At 42.2% G+C, this 16,141-nt stretch overlaps 1 protein-coding gene across 2 annotated transcripts in view; it reads left to right on the top strand.

Annotated features, from left to right (window-relative positions):
* DUSP29 (dual specificity phosphatase 29) overlaps positions 1-16,141 on the top strand; it is a 51,454-nt gene that overhangs the window by 24,993 nt on the left and 10,320 nt on the right. The window contains exons 1-2 of one of the 2 annotated variants that reach the window (XM_040071040.2): positions 605-671; positions 7,731-7,944. In XM_040071040.2, coding sequence (XP_039926974.1) covers positions 7,769-7,944 — 176 coding nt within the window. In that variant the 5' untranslated portion in view covers positions 605-671; positions 7,731-7,768. Of the gene's footprint in view, positions 1-604; positions 672-7,730; positions 7,945-16,141 lie in introns of those variants that run through there. The other variant, XM_040071041.1, reaches the window with a different exon arrangement.

Consider the following 16,141-nt stretch of genomic DNA (forward strand, 5'->3'; position numbering starts at 1 on the left):
TCAGCAGGAAGTCATGGAGCTCTTTAGGGAAATAGAGAAGGTTGGAGGGTGCACCTCTGCCTCTTTTTGGCGAGCCGTGCTCATGTCACCAGAACTGAGCCATGCTGAGCACCGTGTCGCTCTCTCAGCAAAGAAAGGCATTTCATAAGTTAGATGGGTACTGAAAGCCTTGGCACTGGAGAAAACCAAAACAAGAAGTAGGGGAAGATGGTTTTCTGGTGGTGCACATGCAAAAGGACCTTGTCAGGATGCCACCTCTCCCATTGCCCATTGTTGTGCCAGTGCTAAATCACTTGTGCACAGCATGACAGAAAACAGCAGCGCAATGCTCCTCACCCACATGCAGCAGTAAAGATAGCATCGGCCTTGACAAGGGGACAGCATCAAAGATGATGTTTGTTTTATTATAGTCAACACGCAGGCATCATGTTATCCTAGTCATACCAAGACTAGGTAACTAAACTGCCAGGTTTAATATTTCAGGTCACATCAGGGAATAGTTTTACCAGCAGATGTAAAGATCGTCATTTGGAGTGGGTAGCACTCAAGGTCAGAGTCAGCAAATCCTCCTCTAAAAATAGACTCTAGCTGCAAAGTTCGTAAGGTTTCTTTTGTCGTTCCACTGCACTTCACAGGACCCAGTTACCTACAGCACCCACCTAAGCTAACAGGTAAGGCTATGCAATGTACATTTTCTGCTGTACTTCTGCTCCTTTTTCCTTCGTTTTGTAACGTGGTTAAGTAAAGCAGGGAGAGGACTGAGAACTGGAAAACTTGCCGAGGTAACTATTAATTTCATTTGCTTGTTGCAGAGAAAAAAAAATTATTAGACTCAAAAAGGTTTTGTAAGTGTAATGTATGATTTTAGAGAACCAAATTTGTTGTGTTACAGAAATCACTATATATATTAGGAAATTAGGTGCCAAAAGTGTAACTATCTTGGAGATAATTTCAGTCTAAAAGTAGGGAATGAAAATGCAATTTTTTAAGGCTTGTAACATCTGTCCCAGAATATTTTGCCTATTCTTCAATAATTGCTCCACCCTCCAGTCAAATCTAGATTTTCCAATTGAATTAAAATTCCCTCAGATGATGCTGTGTTTTAAGTTTCTTTGGACACTCAAATAATATTTAATAAAATCTCAGCTTAATCTGTTTTCCATTAACCACTCCAGTCAACAATAAAGACTGAGGGCAAAAAAAAGTTTTTAAAAAGTCATATGTGGCTTAGAAATTCGTTGAAATAACTGGTTAGTTTTGAATATTCACAGCAGGAGGGTCTGGGAAATAATTGCACAGAGGCTACAATTATTCTGGTTTTAAGCTGTTTAAAGATGACTGAAATAGATGAACTATTTTATAGTCCATGAATGCTTTAAGCATAAGAATGCAGGGCTAAAATAAAAGAACTGAAGTAAGTGAATTTTGGTGAAGCCTTGTACAGGAATAGGGAACATAGGATTGTACTTTTTGCTTAAATATACTGCAAATCCAGTTTTGGAATTTGTTAAATTCTTTTAGAGAAATATTTTTGAAAGACTTCTCCTTCAAGTATTTGTAAAAAAAATAATATTTTGGCCTAGTGTTAGGGGGAAAAAAGCCCCAACAAAACAAGACACAACCCCACCCAAGGAGCCTTTGCAGCAGCATAGCTCGTTGCAGTACCCTGGGGTGCAACAAGTGTGAGGTTACAGGGGAAGCACACAGCTCTCCATGGCTGCTGCCAGCCTTCCAAGTCTGAGTAAAACAGCATGGGGGTGGCATATCAGGGAGCACCATTTTCAATTAATTTCATTAAATCATCTGACAGAGCGAGCTTTTGTCACTGCAGCTGACCAGCTCGCAGCTCAACTGATGTACTTTGAGTTACAAAAAGCTTAGAAACCAAAGCACTGTTTACCCTCCTCCCAAGTGCAAACACTGTGCTCCAGACATTTGCATTGGCTTCTGCAAGAACTTTCCAGTTTATAAAACAGCCCTCTGCTTAGTCATACTCAAAAAGGGCAAGCACTTTTTCACCCTGAAGGGAGGTATGCATCTGGCATGTGGGCTGGAAATGGAAGAACAGAACATTTCTTAAAATTCAAGAACTTGCTGAGTAGATCCTCACTCACTATTTCTGAAGACTCTGTCATTAGATCTGATTTTTGTCTGCCTTCAGCACTGAGCAAGTGCTTACTTGAAGACCAGTTACTAAACGAGATTCAAGTTTTCTGCATGTTTTTTGGAAGTATAGAACTGGTATTCTCCATCCTTACCTTCTCTTGGGTCCTTCCGTCTTGTACACACTTGTTACAGACATTGTTTCTCCATGAAGTTCTTATCCAAGGTGGTTATTAAACCAAAAGAAGGATGTAAATAAAATAAAACTGTTAGTTTTGCAATCATTTGTGAGGCAAGAAGGTCTCATATATTACTCCCTGGAAGACAGAAATCCAACAACTTCAATGATATTGAATTCTGCCTGACAAATAAAAACATTCAAATAAGTCTCCCTCTAGCCAAGATCAGAAAAGAAAATAGGAGTAATTTCTTAGTAACAAGCTTTTCATACACAAAAATGATTTCTTAATCAAAATGTAGGGTTTTGGTTTTTTTTTTTTTTCTCTTTTTTGTTCTTGTGCTGGATTTAGTGTTCATGGCAGTAGATTAACTACTTTAGTCCCCAGTTTTGATGGTCAAACCTCCAATTAATTTCAAGGACTCTTGTTTATCTCCTACTGCACCAAAGTGTGTATTAGGTCCAGGACATGTCATTACTTTTGTAGACTCCTCATGAAAGGCTCAGTGCTGATAGGTAGTTTTCTTACCTTCCCTTGGAATTTTGGAAAAAACTTCTGATGCTATCACAGTTTCACTCCTATTTCAGAGCCAACAACAGGTAGGAAGCAAAATCTCAAAGCATCAGAAGACGAGTAAGGTTAAAATGTGCCTCCATATTTCCAAATAAGTTGTATATTGAGATGGTAAATGCTAAAAACTTTCACTTCCCAGCTAAACCAGGTAAATTTGTGATTGCCTGGTATTTTCAGGGAGAAGTAGCTTTTAGACAACTCGGAGTACAAAACCTAGGTTTGTACACATGTGCACACCAAATTAAATATAATAAAGCTAGCATCAGAAGCACCACTAGCACAAGTGATCGATATCATAGGAGCAGGGAAAACTTCCAAGAGCAGGACACATGGGTGGCAAAGAATTTAAACTATTCTGCTGTATAAATGTGGACTAAAGTGGGCATTAAGGCAAGGAAGCCCTGTGCCCAGCATGACAGAACAGCTAATACTTCTAAAGTAAGGAGTAAGGAAAATTCTCTCCATTTTTCTTCCCACTTTTTACTTGTTTAGCCTCTCTCATTGCACATTTATACCAATGCCACTAGGCTCTGACTTTATTGAAGAGCTGAAGCTTCAGGCACACAAATACAGCTACAAGTTGGCAGTCAAACTGCATATGATGGGGACAACAGCAGTGATAGAGGAAGCCCCTGTGCCAGAGAGGGGTGCAGAAAAGGAAAGGATATATAGGCCCTTGCATGGGACAAAGGCAAATGCAGTCCTTGTCTGTGCATGTCTGATTTTTTTTCTTTTTAAGTCTTTACAGCTGACTTGGATCTTAGCTCCCAGGCATAAATCTTGCCAAATTGTTTGGCATCTTCATACACAGCACTAGGGCTTGCACAGCACATTGAGCCAAAAAATATTAAGAAACACAGTATTTTGTTATGTAGCTAATGACTTATAGCTTTCAGTCTCAAAGTACTCAGATGCTTCCACTACATGTGGAAAAGCAGCATTAGAAACGTACACAGCACCACCGAGGCTCTGATGTTCACCTCTAGATAAAAAGATCAATTTTCCTCCACCATCTATGGGATTACCAAACTGTAGAGCTCATGACTGACATTTCCAAAAGCATTAACTCACCCCTACAAATTTTGTGGTGGATTGGACATCTCTTCAATTGAAGAGATTTGAAAATGGGCTACTACATTTTGTGACTTCATGGGGCCTTACAGGAAATTTTGGGTTAATTTGAGTAGTTCAAGGGACTCCAAACATGGTGCAGAAGACAAATCTTTCACTGCCATATTAGTGCTCCAGCTAGACTGTGTTCATGCTCTGAATTAAACAGCAGATAGACTGGCAGATTTTTCTTTTTTTTTTTTCCCCTTGCACTTCTTTCCTCTCTCCCTGCTTTGTTAAAAATAAAACAAAAAAGCTAAAGAGCTGTATAAGAAATTCCATCTGGCAGCTGTAGAGTAGATAGTGAACATAAAGAAGAGATTCCTTTGCTGTGCCTAATGCATGCTGCTTATCCAAATTAGCCACACAATTACTTCTATCAATGCAAAACTAGTTTAATGTTTTTTTCTAGTGCACAGCACTTGAGAATGACTTAAAATGCAGTGTAATTTGCCACAGTGTATGTCCTGAAGTGGCTTACTAATGAAAAGAGGATTAACTCTCCATTATTCTGAATTACCATTTTGTGAAATCACTAACAATATTTTCATTTATACACATATAACCCAAGGGGGACAAATATTCCAGCCATCCAAGCGATTAACAAATAAAATTTATTAGATAACGTGCACTTCGGTCTTATTTATGAAGAGAAAGATTAGGGTATAAAAATGCAGATGACTGGATTTTGATCATCCTTGTTCTGATAATACCCTTAAGTCCATGACAGCAGAACTGGGGAGCAGCGGCAGTTCAGTGTTGGATACGCACGCTGGATCGAGCGGCAGAACCCGCGGGATGCCAGGCCCAGCCGGAGGAATCTCGCAGGCTTGGGCACCTGTGTGGCCCCACCGAGGTGTGCACAGAGAGGGAACAGGAAGGGCTCACCAGGTCACACAGCCTGGCCTTGGCACAGGCCAGCAGAATGAGAGGGAAGCTGTGCTCTGGGCACAGGGGAAGGGTGGCAGGAGCTGCAGACTGCCCTGCCTCGCTGAGAGGGAACTCCTGGCCCCAGATACCGGGATCTGTTCCTCGGCATGCACTGAATCTGGGCTCAGACCTTCCTGCTGGGAACAACCCTCTGGGACAAAGGCAGCTCTACAGCCAGCTGACTTTTTGTCCCTCCCCCATGAAATAAAAAGGCTGTCCTGAAGCAGCATATCCAGGAGCAGGCAGGGTGCAGAATTCTTTATGCAAAGGACATAAGGACAGTTCCTACTCCAGAGAGCTTCTACATGAGCCTGGGATTAGCTAGCTGGTCAGAGCAAGGTGCTAATACTGCCAGACTCACAGTCTCCTTGTGGGCCATTCACTTAGGATGATCCTTGTGGGTCCCTTCCAGCTCAGGCTATTCTGTGATCTAAGGCTGTGTGCCCCCAACACAGTGCAGTGCCATAAGGTGACTGCCAAGCTGGCACAGCACTGGTACATCACTCAGCCTGCACTAACTCATCTATAGCCCACATGAAGCACCACAAGGGGTGAGAGCCTGCTCCAGCAAGCCTGTGCAGAGGTAAACCTGCAATCTGGCTGCCATCTGACTGCACTGGGCGAACGCTCTGCAAGAGAGTCTCCTCTCCACACAAGTCTGCCAGAGAAATCTGAGCTTTCCCTGCTTGGGCTTGTGCTAAATATTCATCCCTTATACCCGCAACAGCAGTAAGAACAACCACTCAAAAAAAATCCAATCTACTTTTCACTTTTTATTCCAAGAGGGCTGGCCTAGGGAATAGTCTTCCTGGAACTTTGTTTGGTGTATGCAGAACAACTAATACGAGATGAAATTAGACATCTTTGATTCCTGGGAAGATGCAAGCCCTTCTGCCCCCAACCAAATGCTTCATGGCAATTATTTCCAGAGTCAAAGTAGCAAACCAGCCCTTTTGCCCCCTTTTCCCTCCTCCTAGTTAAACTCTGTTACTTCTTACATAGTCTAGACTGAAATATGAAATACATGTTTTACTAGAGGAATTTCAACTGATGCTTTCCTGTGTTCTAATTTAATTTAAAAATCCCTACAGCAGATAACATTGGCAAGGCATAAAAGAACATAGCGTACTTGAAAGTTCAGGGAGCATGTGGCTTCCCAGGACAGACAGAAACAAGGATTTCTCAGCAGTGGTCGAGCTTTCCGAGTGTTAACCAAGCTTCAAACTGTGCCGGTGTTCCAGTACTACAAATGATCATTTGCAGATGTAATTTCCCTGTTCTGAGGTGTAACAAATCAATGCACTGTGGCCACCAACTGTGATTACTGATTGCATTGCTTTCTCTTCTTCCCTTTCTTTCCTCCATCCTATGTTATGGAACCATGAATAAAAGTAGTCTGTCCTTCAGGATCAAGGCAACAGGCTCTCAGTTAAGACAATTCCTTACTAGACAAATAGCAGTTCTTATCAATTTCTAGATAACAGCCTAATCACTCCCAAAGTCAGACTGTCTTAGATTTGTATCTCCAACAGACAAACATTATCTGCATTGCTGAGTCTGCATGTAGAATTACCATAATTCTGGCATGGGAAGGAAAAGGGCTCTCCCAGGGCATGACTACTGGAGCACAGAGATGGGACTTGGTACTACACACACGCGTGCAAGACAAGCCCAAGGTAAATTTGTTACAAGCTGGAATTCTCAGAGCCCTTTAAAAATCTCAAGAGAGGACCACTTAGCTAAATATCATCATCATGTTTTAAGAAGCTTGGCTGAAAGATAGATCCCCTTGCCAGTGAAAGCAAGCCAATTTTTGAACAAACGTGTACACTTGCCAAACAAAAACTGACTCCACAATCTTACACAGCTTTGGAGTAGGAAAACAGGAATCATTTGGCTTTTTCAAGCTTTGTAGAGAAACAGAACATGACAGGCACAAAAGAGCCCAAACTGAGCAAACAAACCCCATGGGTACATGGGATGTCAGTGAAAAATGGACATCCTGCTTTCAGGAGAGCTCTACAATAGCTGCATAAAGGCATTAGCCAGATTTTTAGAATTAAAAGGACAGAAACATTCAGCAGCCAGCACAAAAAAAATTTTGGGAGCAACTACAGGATTCATTGCCTGCAAGAAAGGTGGATTTTTGGCAGGCTCTCCTGGCACACTTCATAAGATCAAGCCCAACTCCACATCTTGTTACAAGTCTCTTACAGAACCACAAGGTTCAATTTCTCCCTTCAAGGGAATAAGAGACATGAGCAGCTGCTACCCTGAGACACCAGAGTTCAGTAGGAGAAATAAAAACAGGGCCCACAGAGAGATGCAGCAGACAGGGAATCTGCAGCTGGCAACATTGGGAAAAGAAGAGTAGAAGAGAGTACAACAGTAAGTGCAACAGTCACCGGAACAGACACATTTCATCTCCCTACGTTGCTGAAAATCACAAAGGACAAGCCTTTAGGAGGGTCTTAGTTCATGATGAAAAAACCTGACAACTTAAATTTGCATTCAGTTCCCCTAGGTGCTTTAGATCCCTAGGCTGTTAGACCTACCAAATTCTCACCAGTGGAATTTTCAGGAAACAAATCCTTGGCAAAGGCTGAACTTCAATAATCACAAACCTTTGAGTTTTGTTTCCATTGCTGGTGAGCTCATCCAACAATATATTCCTCACCTCATTTTGGGGAGGCAGAAACCTGGGTGCAAGTGTTTGCCACAGAACAGGTTCATCTGTCTCGAGCAATGCTCAATCACACCTGGTCAGTGCCACTCCCAGGATCCCACTTGCTTTTTGCTTCCTTGGGTTAATGTTCTGTTTTGGTTGCATTCCAGTTTCCTGCACATCCTGAGAGCGCTACTCCACGGGCAAGATGTCATCAGGAAGCTGGAATGCTGTGAAGAAAAATGCATATACAGCAGTCAAAGCAGATCCAGATGAAGACTATTGTACCCCAGGGGCATTTGAACTGGAGAGGCTCTTGTGGAAGGGATGCCCAAAGTACACTCACGTCAATGAAGTCTGGCCCAACCTCTACATCGGAGACGAGTAAGTGTACACAGAACCCCCGCGTAGCAGAGAAGTGCATCTGGCACATCTCCTCTACACAGGGGATGACCAAACTCTTCTAAACACAGCTCACCAACAGAGCAAAGTGTTTGAAACCACTGAGATGTCAGAGCACCCCAGAGCAATCAGAGCCTGGCGTGGCCCTGACTGTTACTGCTGCTTCAGGAAGGTACAGAGGCAGTGCATCCAGCTCTGCTTGTAAAGACGGAGTGACAGCGCTGGTTGTGGCACCAGCGTAGGCTGCAGAGGTTGAAGCTCATCATGATCTATTTTTAAATGGTTCCTTTCAAGGAACAATTTGTTATCTATCTCTGAGTGAAAGTCATTCCATAGTTACAGAGCATGGCCCGGATGTGTTGGCCACACCTTAGGCTGGTTTAGGCCTAAAATGTAATTCTTGAAAAGTGACTGAAGAGACAGCTCACCCTGCAGTGATATTTCTGCATTTCCAAGCCTGTGCTCGTGTACATAGAACACTGTGCATTTCCAAATTGCTCAAGAGATTAAAGCAAACAGAATCCTGAGGAAGGCAAAGCTGCAGAGATGTGTCTCACTGATCAGACCAAGTGTGATTTGGAAAAAAACCAAACCCACAAAACAGACTTAGTTCTGCTGTGCACAGGACTAAACTAGAAACAGCCTATTCCAAGAAGCAGAGAAGACTGCTGCAGCAGGAGACATGCCATCAGAAAATCCCCCAGCCCAAGCCCTGAGCAGAGCAAGAGAGCTTTTCTTAACCCTTTGGCATTATTGATCCAGTTCCCATTTTCCTCTGCACCCTGCACTAATATGACATTTATTTTTACATCATCACTGAAAGACACAAGTAGGAGCCCCAGTGGCTCCAAAGTTCTCAATAATTTTTTAAAAGGTCCTAAAATTCATCTGTTGCCAGCTTATAAAAGAGGAAAGATATACTGCTTTGAGAGTTACAAGACTCCTAATATCATCCACCAATTACTTCTGTGGCGCCAGAGGCAACAGAAAGACACAGGAGTTCTGGTCTTGAATTAAGCCAGGGCTCCCACTCTTAGAGGCAGGGGTGGGAGAGAGTGTGTGCATGTGTGGTGTGGGATAAAAAAATTAACCCATGGGAACAGCCTGTCCAAATGATTCAGGAAAAAAAGAAAAGGGGGTTGAGTTTTTCTCTCCACATCCTGCCCTGCCCCTCCTGTTAGATATTTCTAACTCAAGATTCACCATAAAGGACAGCCTCTTCTGGCATTTATTTCCTACCTCCTTGTTTAGAATTATTCACCAGCAGAATTTTTCTGAATGAAGCTGTTAGAATAATTTTCCTCTAATCTCTGTGATGAAGCTATAGCTGTGCTCGCTGAACATGGATGTAACCAAACAAGGAGTCAGTCTCTCAGCCCAGGACAGCAGTCACTGACTCTTTCACATAATCTCCCTGTTGTATCAGTGGCTTCTTACACCTTGTAATTTAGTAAAAGCTAGAAGGTGTGACTCTGAATATACCACACACTTGGCACTTCATACAAACTAACCAGAGGAACAGAATACAAGCTTCTTGAGAGTTACATAGAGCTGCAACCCATCATGCTGGACAGTGTGTTTCTGCTGGGGACTGGTTTAAGTCAGGAGGAAAACGAGTGGTGCTTCAATGGAAAACGAGTCCCACACCATGACAAGACAAAAGAATGAGAAAACCAATGGAGAAGGAAAAACAAGTGGGGAGCAGGTCGGGGGGTGGGGGTGGGAACAGAAATAAAACTTCACCAGAAAATGGGACTCCCCAAAAGAGAACAATTGTCAACCAGACAAGGACAAACTTGACATGGCAGAAAATCTGAGAGGAGAACTGGTCTGCAGGCAAGATGCATGCTTTCACCACCCTAAAATTTGCTTTGAAATAGGCAAAGTCCACAAACCTTTAGATCTTTCCTACAGCCAGCTCCATATCTTACTCCTGACCAACAGCTTACCCCCTCAGTGTGGCAGGGTTCTGTATTGTTTTAAGATCTTGCATTAGAACTGGTGGCCAGAGATGCCACAAGACCTGAACAGATGTTGGGTGCATTTGCATCTTTAGCCATGCTAAATTAAGGTTGATCTTGAAAGAATTTGGTGGAACACGTCAACAAAATCAAATGAACACACACATGCAGAGTTTATCTTCAGACCCTCCACATCTGTGCTTCATTCCTGCCTCCTGCATTTACAAGGTTAACAGGACTTGTGACTGCTTATGGAGATGCTAATTAATTACCCTGACTACGTAACCACATCTTCCTTCTAATGCAATACAGGCTATCAAGGAGCCCTGTGAGGCCACTCCATCCTTTTGTTACGAGGCTTCACTGCAGATGTTGCCCAGAGGCAATGAAATCTCTATGAGCCTGTCAGACCCAGAATAATCAAAGCCTCAAAATATAACATGCTGTGTTCAGCTCCAATTGAAATTTTCCCCCAGCAAGTTCCAAGGGCTTTTAAAGACCAGATACTGGAATTTGTATGACACAGCCCAGTGATAGGAATAAATCACTCTTGGCCAAGGTTTTGATTCAGTTGCTACCAGGATTACTGTTTGCGTGTATTCTCCTCATATTTAGAAGTCTTCTAAAGGGATAGAAAGCAGCCTTGTCTTTCTCCTTCATTTCACCGGCCACCTGATTGCTTGCACAGGCAGTTTTACTGGCAAATCCCAAACCTGCTTGGTTCACTGGGATCACACAGAAAATCTCTGCCAGTTGCTCATCTTGTACTTTCTTCCTGCAGCTCTTCAGTGATGGCCTTATTACCTGAGATGATATTTAGGCTTTCACATTTCTGAAGTTCAAAGAATATTTCAGCTGAAGATAAAGACCTCCCAATTTGTTTTCCTCTTAAACATTCACTAGGTCTCCTTAGAATTTAAGGCCTGATCACAATTTCAGGTTTTGCCATGTTCTCAATCTATTCCCAGAAAAAAAAAAAAAAGAAGTCTTCTGAAATGTAATTCTTTACAAGTTAAGTATGAAAAATAATTTTCTGGGTATAATACAGCTGAACTGAGTTTGCAATTCACAAAAGCTACGGTCTGTGCCTGTGCTGTGCCATGGCTCATGGGCTTCAGAACTAATGCAGGTAAGGAAAAAGAGTCACTCAAACCCACAATTTGGAGTGCATAATAATTAAGATAAATAACTAAGCACTAAATATATGCATAACGAAAAGTCATTTTCTCCTCTTACCTTTCTGCAGAGAAGCAATACAGTATGGCTTTTTCCAAGTGACTAAGTAAAAAGACAATTTACACTAAGCTAGAAGAAAACAGATGGGACTCACTCAGGCTGGAAAACAGCTACCTCCCACCATTAAGCATTACCAACTCCTAGCACTACACCAGCATTAATCATATAGAAATAGAAGCAAATGCAGATTTAGATTATAACAACACTCTTGAGGGCATAGTTTTAACTTGGGTAGAATGAGAACCTGCCAATTGTAACAGCCGTTTAACAATCCAGAAAATCAGATCTTTAACTCTGAACAGTAAACCTCAATGCTCCAATGCTTTCCAAGACAAGTGACACTTCTCCATACAACATCTCTGTTTATCAGTGATGTCTAACATTTGATGAGTGACTGAAGTCCAGACCAGGAGCTGACTGGCCACAGCACACGTGCTTGGTGCCTCTGCTGTAGACAAAGCAGAGAGCTATTTCCTCTGTCTAGGTTATATCACTTAAAAAAATTACAGCCACCATTTCGGGCTAGAGGAAAATGAACTACTCAATCTTTTCTATCCCATATTCTGGTGATCCCATTCAGTATTTACAGTGGTACCTAAAAATTCTTTTAATTCACACTGAACAGGAGGTACCCAGAGAAATGGAGCAACACCTCAGAAGGAAAAGGGGGATACAATGCTACACTATCTCTAGGCTCCCTCAGTGCTAGAGTTACCAAGGAAAATTGGGTCAGTATTATTGGAAATTCTCAACATCTCTCCTCAGGAGGGAGAACTGCCAGATTTTCTTAAGAAAGTGTCAATATTGCCTATATTCAGCAAGCTTCTTTCTGACACTGACCATCTGGTAAATTATCATCCTGCATTGAGCTTTCTTTTAGCGCTTAAGTAGATGGAAAAGTTCGAGAGAGTCGATTCCTCTCCTAGTAACATGTTGCCTCCGATTTCCTGGTGTTTTGTCAATCTGGGTCACGTCAATCTGTGGCTTTAACAGTCTATACTGAAACACATTCGCATTGCACAACCTTTGCATGAAGTTTAAGGGACTTGGCTCTACTTAAAGTTGATAAGCACACCAGTCATGTGGCTGAGCAGTACCAGCTGTAAGGTGCTGACTTACCTGGGGAAGGAGCTGCTCTGCCCACACCCTCCTGAGGTATTTCAGAGGATTACTTCTCTTCCTTTAGGTGTACTTATGTTTTCCTCAAGAGCTGCCATGTCTTCTCTTTGTTAGCTGCTTTCAATATACTTAACACCGTGTGTGAAGGTGCAGGCTGCAGTGCTTGCGAGGTCTTTTCCCCTCTCTTCCAATTTCATTGGTCTGGGCCACTTTCTAACAAAAGCAGCTGGGACTAAAGTTTGTTATGAGAGTATTTTTGAAAAGAGAGAGGGGACTTGGTACACTGGAGACAGCAACCTGAAAGAAAGTGTTCTTTTTCATGTTATAACTACTTACATTATTTCTTCCAGAAGAAGGCAGAGTTTGTTGCAGCACTTGCTATTAATCCTTTGAAACTTAGCCATGAAACTGACAGCAGGCACAGTCAAAGTCTCAGACAAGCCCTCTACTTGCCCTTGTACAACCCAAGAGAGGTAAATAGTCTTTTGGGAGCCATCTGAAAATGGATGACACTTTGGGTCAGTTTCTCCTTTTGGTGAGTCTGTTAGTATCAATATGTAAAAGTGATTTTATCTCCAATTTTCACCACTAAGGTGGGATTTCCACATCAAAGTACTCCCCCTTGCCTCAGAACTTTAAAAACATGTTTATGAGTCCATCTGCCCTACAGTAAATGCAGGGTCAGATTCAGCAAAGCACTGAGCTTTTGCTGAACAGAGAAAAGGACTTCTGGGTATGCTTAACTTCTAGCGGAAGTTTATGTGCTCTGGACTGAAGAGCTGATGAGCTTTTACATGACCTGGGACTAATTGGCCCAGATCATCTCTTATTAAACTGAATTACATTGAAATCTTCAGTGTTATCTCCCAGTGCCACACTTCACCTTCCTTGCATAGGAACACATTCAAGACAGACACCGGAGACCACAGCTGCACCATGTAAAAGGAAATCAAGTGCTAATGCCACAGATGGTGGAGATCTGCAAAATGAAAACAATTGCAAGAGTAGCCAAGTGCTTACAGCTTCGCCTACACTGGAATTTGTAGCAAACTCCTCTTTACAATGGCTACTTAAAATTCAACCATAATCACAAAAATGGAAGTATTAATCGCAATTTAATAGGAAACAGCAGCACCCAAAGAGGGGAAAAGAAGAATATTGTTAGCTTGACTATTACACTCTGGTAGTGAGCCAACTGCAAGGGAAATAAAAACAATGCTTTTTCTAGTCAAAAGTGAATTAGGAATAGTTATAAATCCTCCAATAAGGTAATGATTCATATACCCCTGAACAATCCTATGTTTTTAGTAACCTCAATCAATCAGATATTCGCAGATATTTATGCCTGATTTATTTCAGATATTTATGCCTGATTTATTTCTCTCTTTCCTCTACAATACTGATACCTCAGGCATGGTAAAAACTGCAAGGAAGGCCAAGAGCATTCCTCTCTCCTTGGGGGGCAATCAGAAGTAGCACGCATGATGAAACACGGCAAACCCCACAGGCTCTGGTTACAGTGTACAGAGGGATGCTTTCTCAACAGCATCGACACTGCAGACTCAGCTGAGGGTGGAAAGCAATCCAGTCCTTCTCACAAAGCCAGAGCTCACTGCTGGCCACGGGCAGTGCAAGCAAACACGTTGAGGGGCACAGTAACATTTCCATTTACAGGCACACAGGTCCCCCTGTGAGCCTTACCAGGCTGTTTCTTGCTCTGTTAACTGGCAACCAAGCTGCTGCACACACGGCATGACCCCAAGTTTAACTGCCTACACTGTGGCAGTGTCAGTCTCAGCACAGGCCATCTCTGCCTGGCAGTGTTGATGATCAAAGTACAAAGCTCTGGCTGACAGGAGGTAAAAAGCAAACAAACCTGAGCCAGTATGACAAGTGGTGGTCCAGCTGGGCTCTTGGCCTAGATTTTGGGAAAAGATTTTACAAAGAAAAAAAAAAAGGAGGAAAAATTTTCAAAGAACAGTAGCAAAATATCTTATGAAAATATATTTATCGAATGTAAAACTGGGGGGAAAAGACGAAAGAGCAAAAGTACTTTCTAATCTTCATATTAGGTTTGAAACCAAGCACTCTTGCTCTTGAAAAAGACTAAGTGTCACTTCAGCTTTCTTCAAAAGATGCAGATTCCAAAGCCCAAGGCAAGCACCTCTTGCAGTCCAGTGAACCCTATTTTCTATTACACAACAACTGTTTCTTCATAGCTCCACACAACATTAGGTATTAGAAACCTTAAGAAAAGCTTTCCATAGATAAAAGCATCCAGGGTATCTGCTGTAAGAAAGGTGCCTGACATCCTCTTCACAGACTCTGCGCACCAGAGCTTGGCCTGCAGATGCAAAAGCCATGTAAGCCACAGGACCTGTACTGACCCTGCTCCACTTAGGGCAAGTATTTTAGGTCTTGTTTCCACTAACAGGTTCTACAACACCTACACACAATTTGAGTGACAGCTGTTCCAGTGAAAATGTGGAGAACTGAACAGATTTGAGTGCTCAGCACTGAGCATTCATTCTCTGAAAGTTTTTCAGATTAGCAATGTCAGTAAAAAAAATATTCATCCGTATTATAAAGAAACAACTCCATTGGGTAAGGTTCAATTCAGTCCAAAGGTTATTGCCAAATCAGTTTGCATATCAAGCACAATTAGAAAGCAGATAACATTTTAAAGTCAGCCTAGCCCAAGCATTGAGGAAAACAGCATAAATTCCTTGGTGCACTTGTAAACGTGCTGTTTAAAAAAAAAAAAAAAAAAGCATTTATAATGAATTTTTGCAACACCATTCAAGTTTGATACATTGCTGCTTCTGAGTCCATTTCCAGACCAAGTCGGGAAACAATCGCAGCAACCAGAGTAACAATGTGCATATTCCCAACCTCTGACAGGTAAAGGGCAAAACAACAGCTAATGCATCTGCGATGCAAAATGATCAAACTGACTAAATAAAAAGGATGAGGATTAATTCCATCCTGGGCCTCAAATTCACACAATGCAGCTACAGGCAAACAGGCACATGGAAGGGGAAGTTCACAGGGGCTTGGCCAGGCTGAGCCGACTGCTTACGCGAGTTACTGGAGGAAAGTATCCCTTCTTTCTGAATACCTATTGGAAAGCTGAGGCCACCCATCATTGCAAAATCAGGTCCTAGGAAACAGAACAAGGCTTTGTGACTGTGCAGAAAAATGCGTTATTTGCACCCACTGTGTCAAAAGGCAATCTCCAATCAAGGAAATGGGAAAAAATATAAAAACAAGTGTCAAATGTTAATAACTGTAACCTAATGTTTGACATTGTCCTTGCTCAGAACAACTTCATAATTTAATTCTAATGCTATTTATTAGCCTGAGCAGTGCTTGCAGAAGCCAAAGTGTGATAGTATCTATAGTCCATCCAAAACTTTGCGTTTCTACTGACACTAACTACTCTGAAGTCCTACTTCCTACTCAGAATGTAGGTCTCCACTTGCAGGGGTTCTCCTTGTGCACAGTCTCTGACCTGAAGTTCTCAGTACATAGTTTGTAGGATTCATGCTTTGGGCCAAGTCTGATGAGTGAAAACCACATTTCCTCTATTCCACCATTAGGGAGGCAAAACAAAGACAGACTTAATTTGAAAGCAGGAACTGTAGCTCACCTCAAGGACATCAAAATGAAGAGCAGTAGTTATTCACTGCACCCTTACACTTCAGCCAGGACATTCAACCTGTTTATTTCAAGTACTCTCCATCCTTTCAGTACCGAACTGAAGTGTCTTTGCTGGCAACGTGTACATAGAGAGCATACTCACCTAAAGGGAATCCTAAGGCACAAACCTCCTAAAAGGAGGGAGAAGAAGCAAAGTCTTCCTC

This window comes from Hirundo rustica, chromosome 8 (genome assembly GCF_015227805.2).
Source record: "Hirundo rustica isolate bHirRus1 chromosome 8, bHirRus1.pri.v3, whole genome shotgun sequence".
Lineage (NCBI taxonomy): Eukaryota > Metazoa > Chordata > Aves > Passeriformes > Hirundinidae > Hirundo > Hirundo rustica.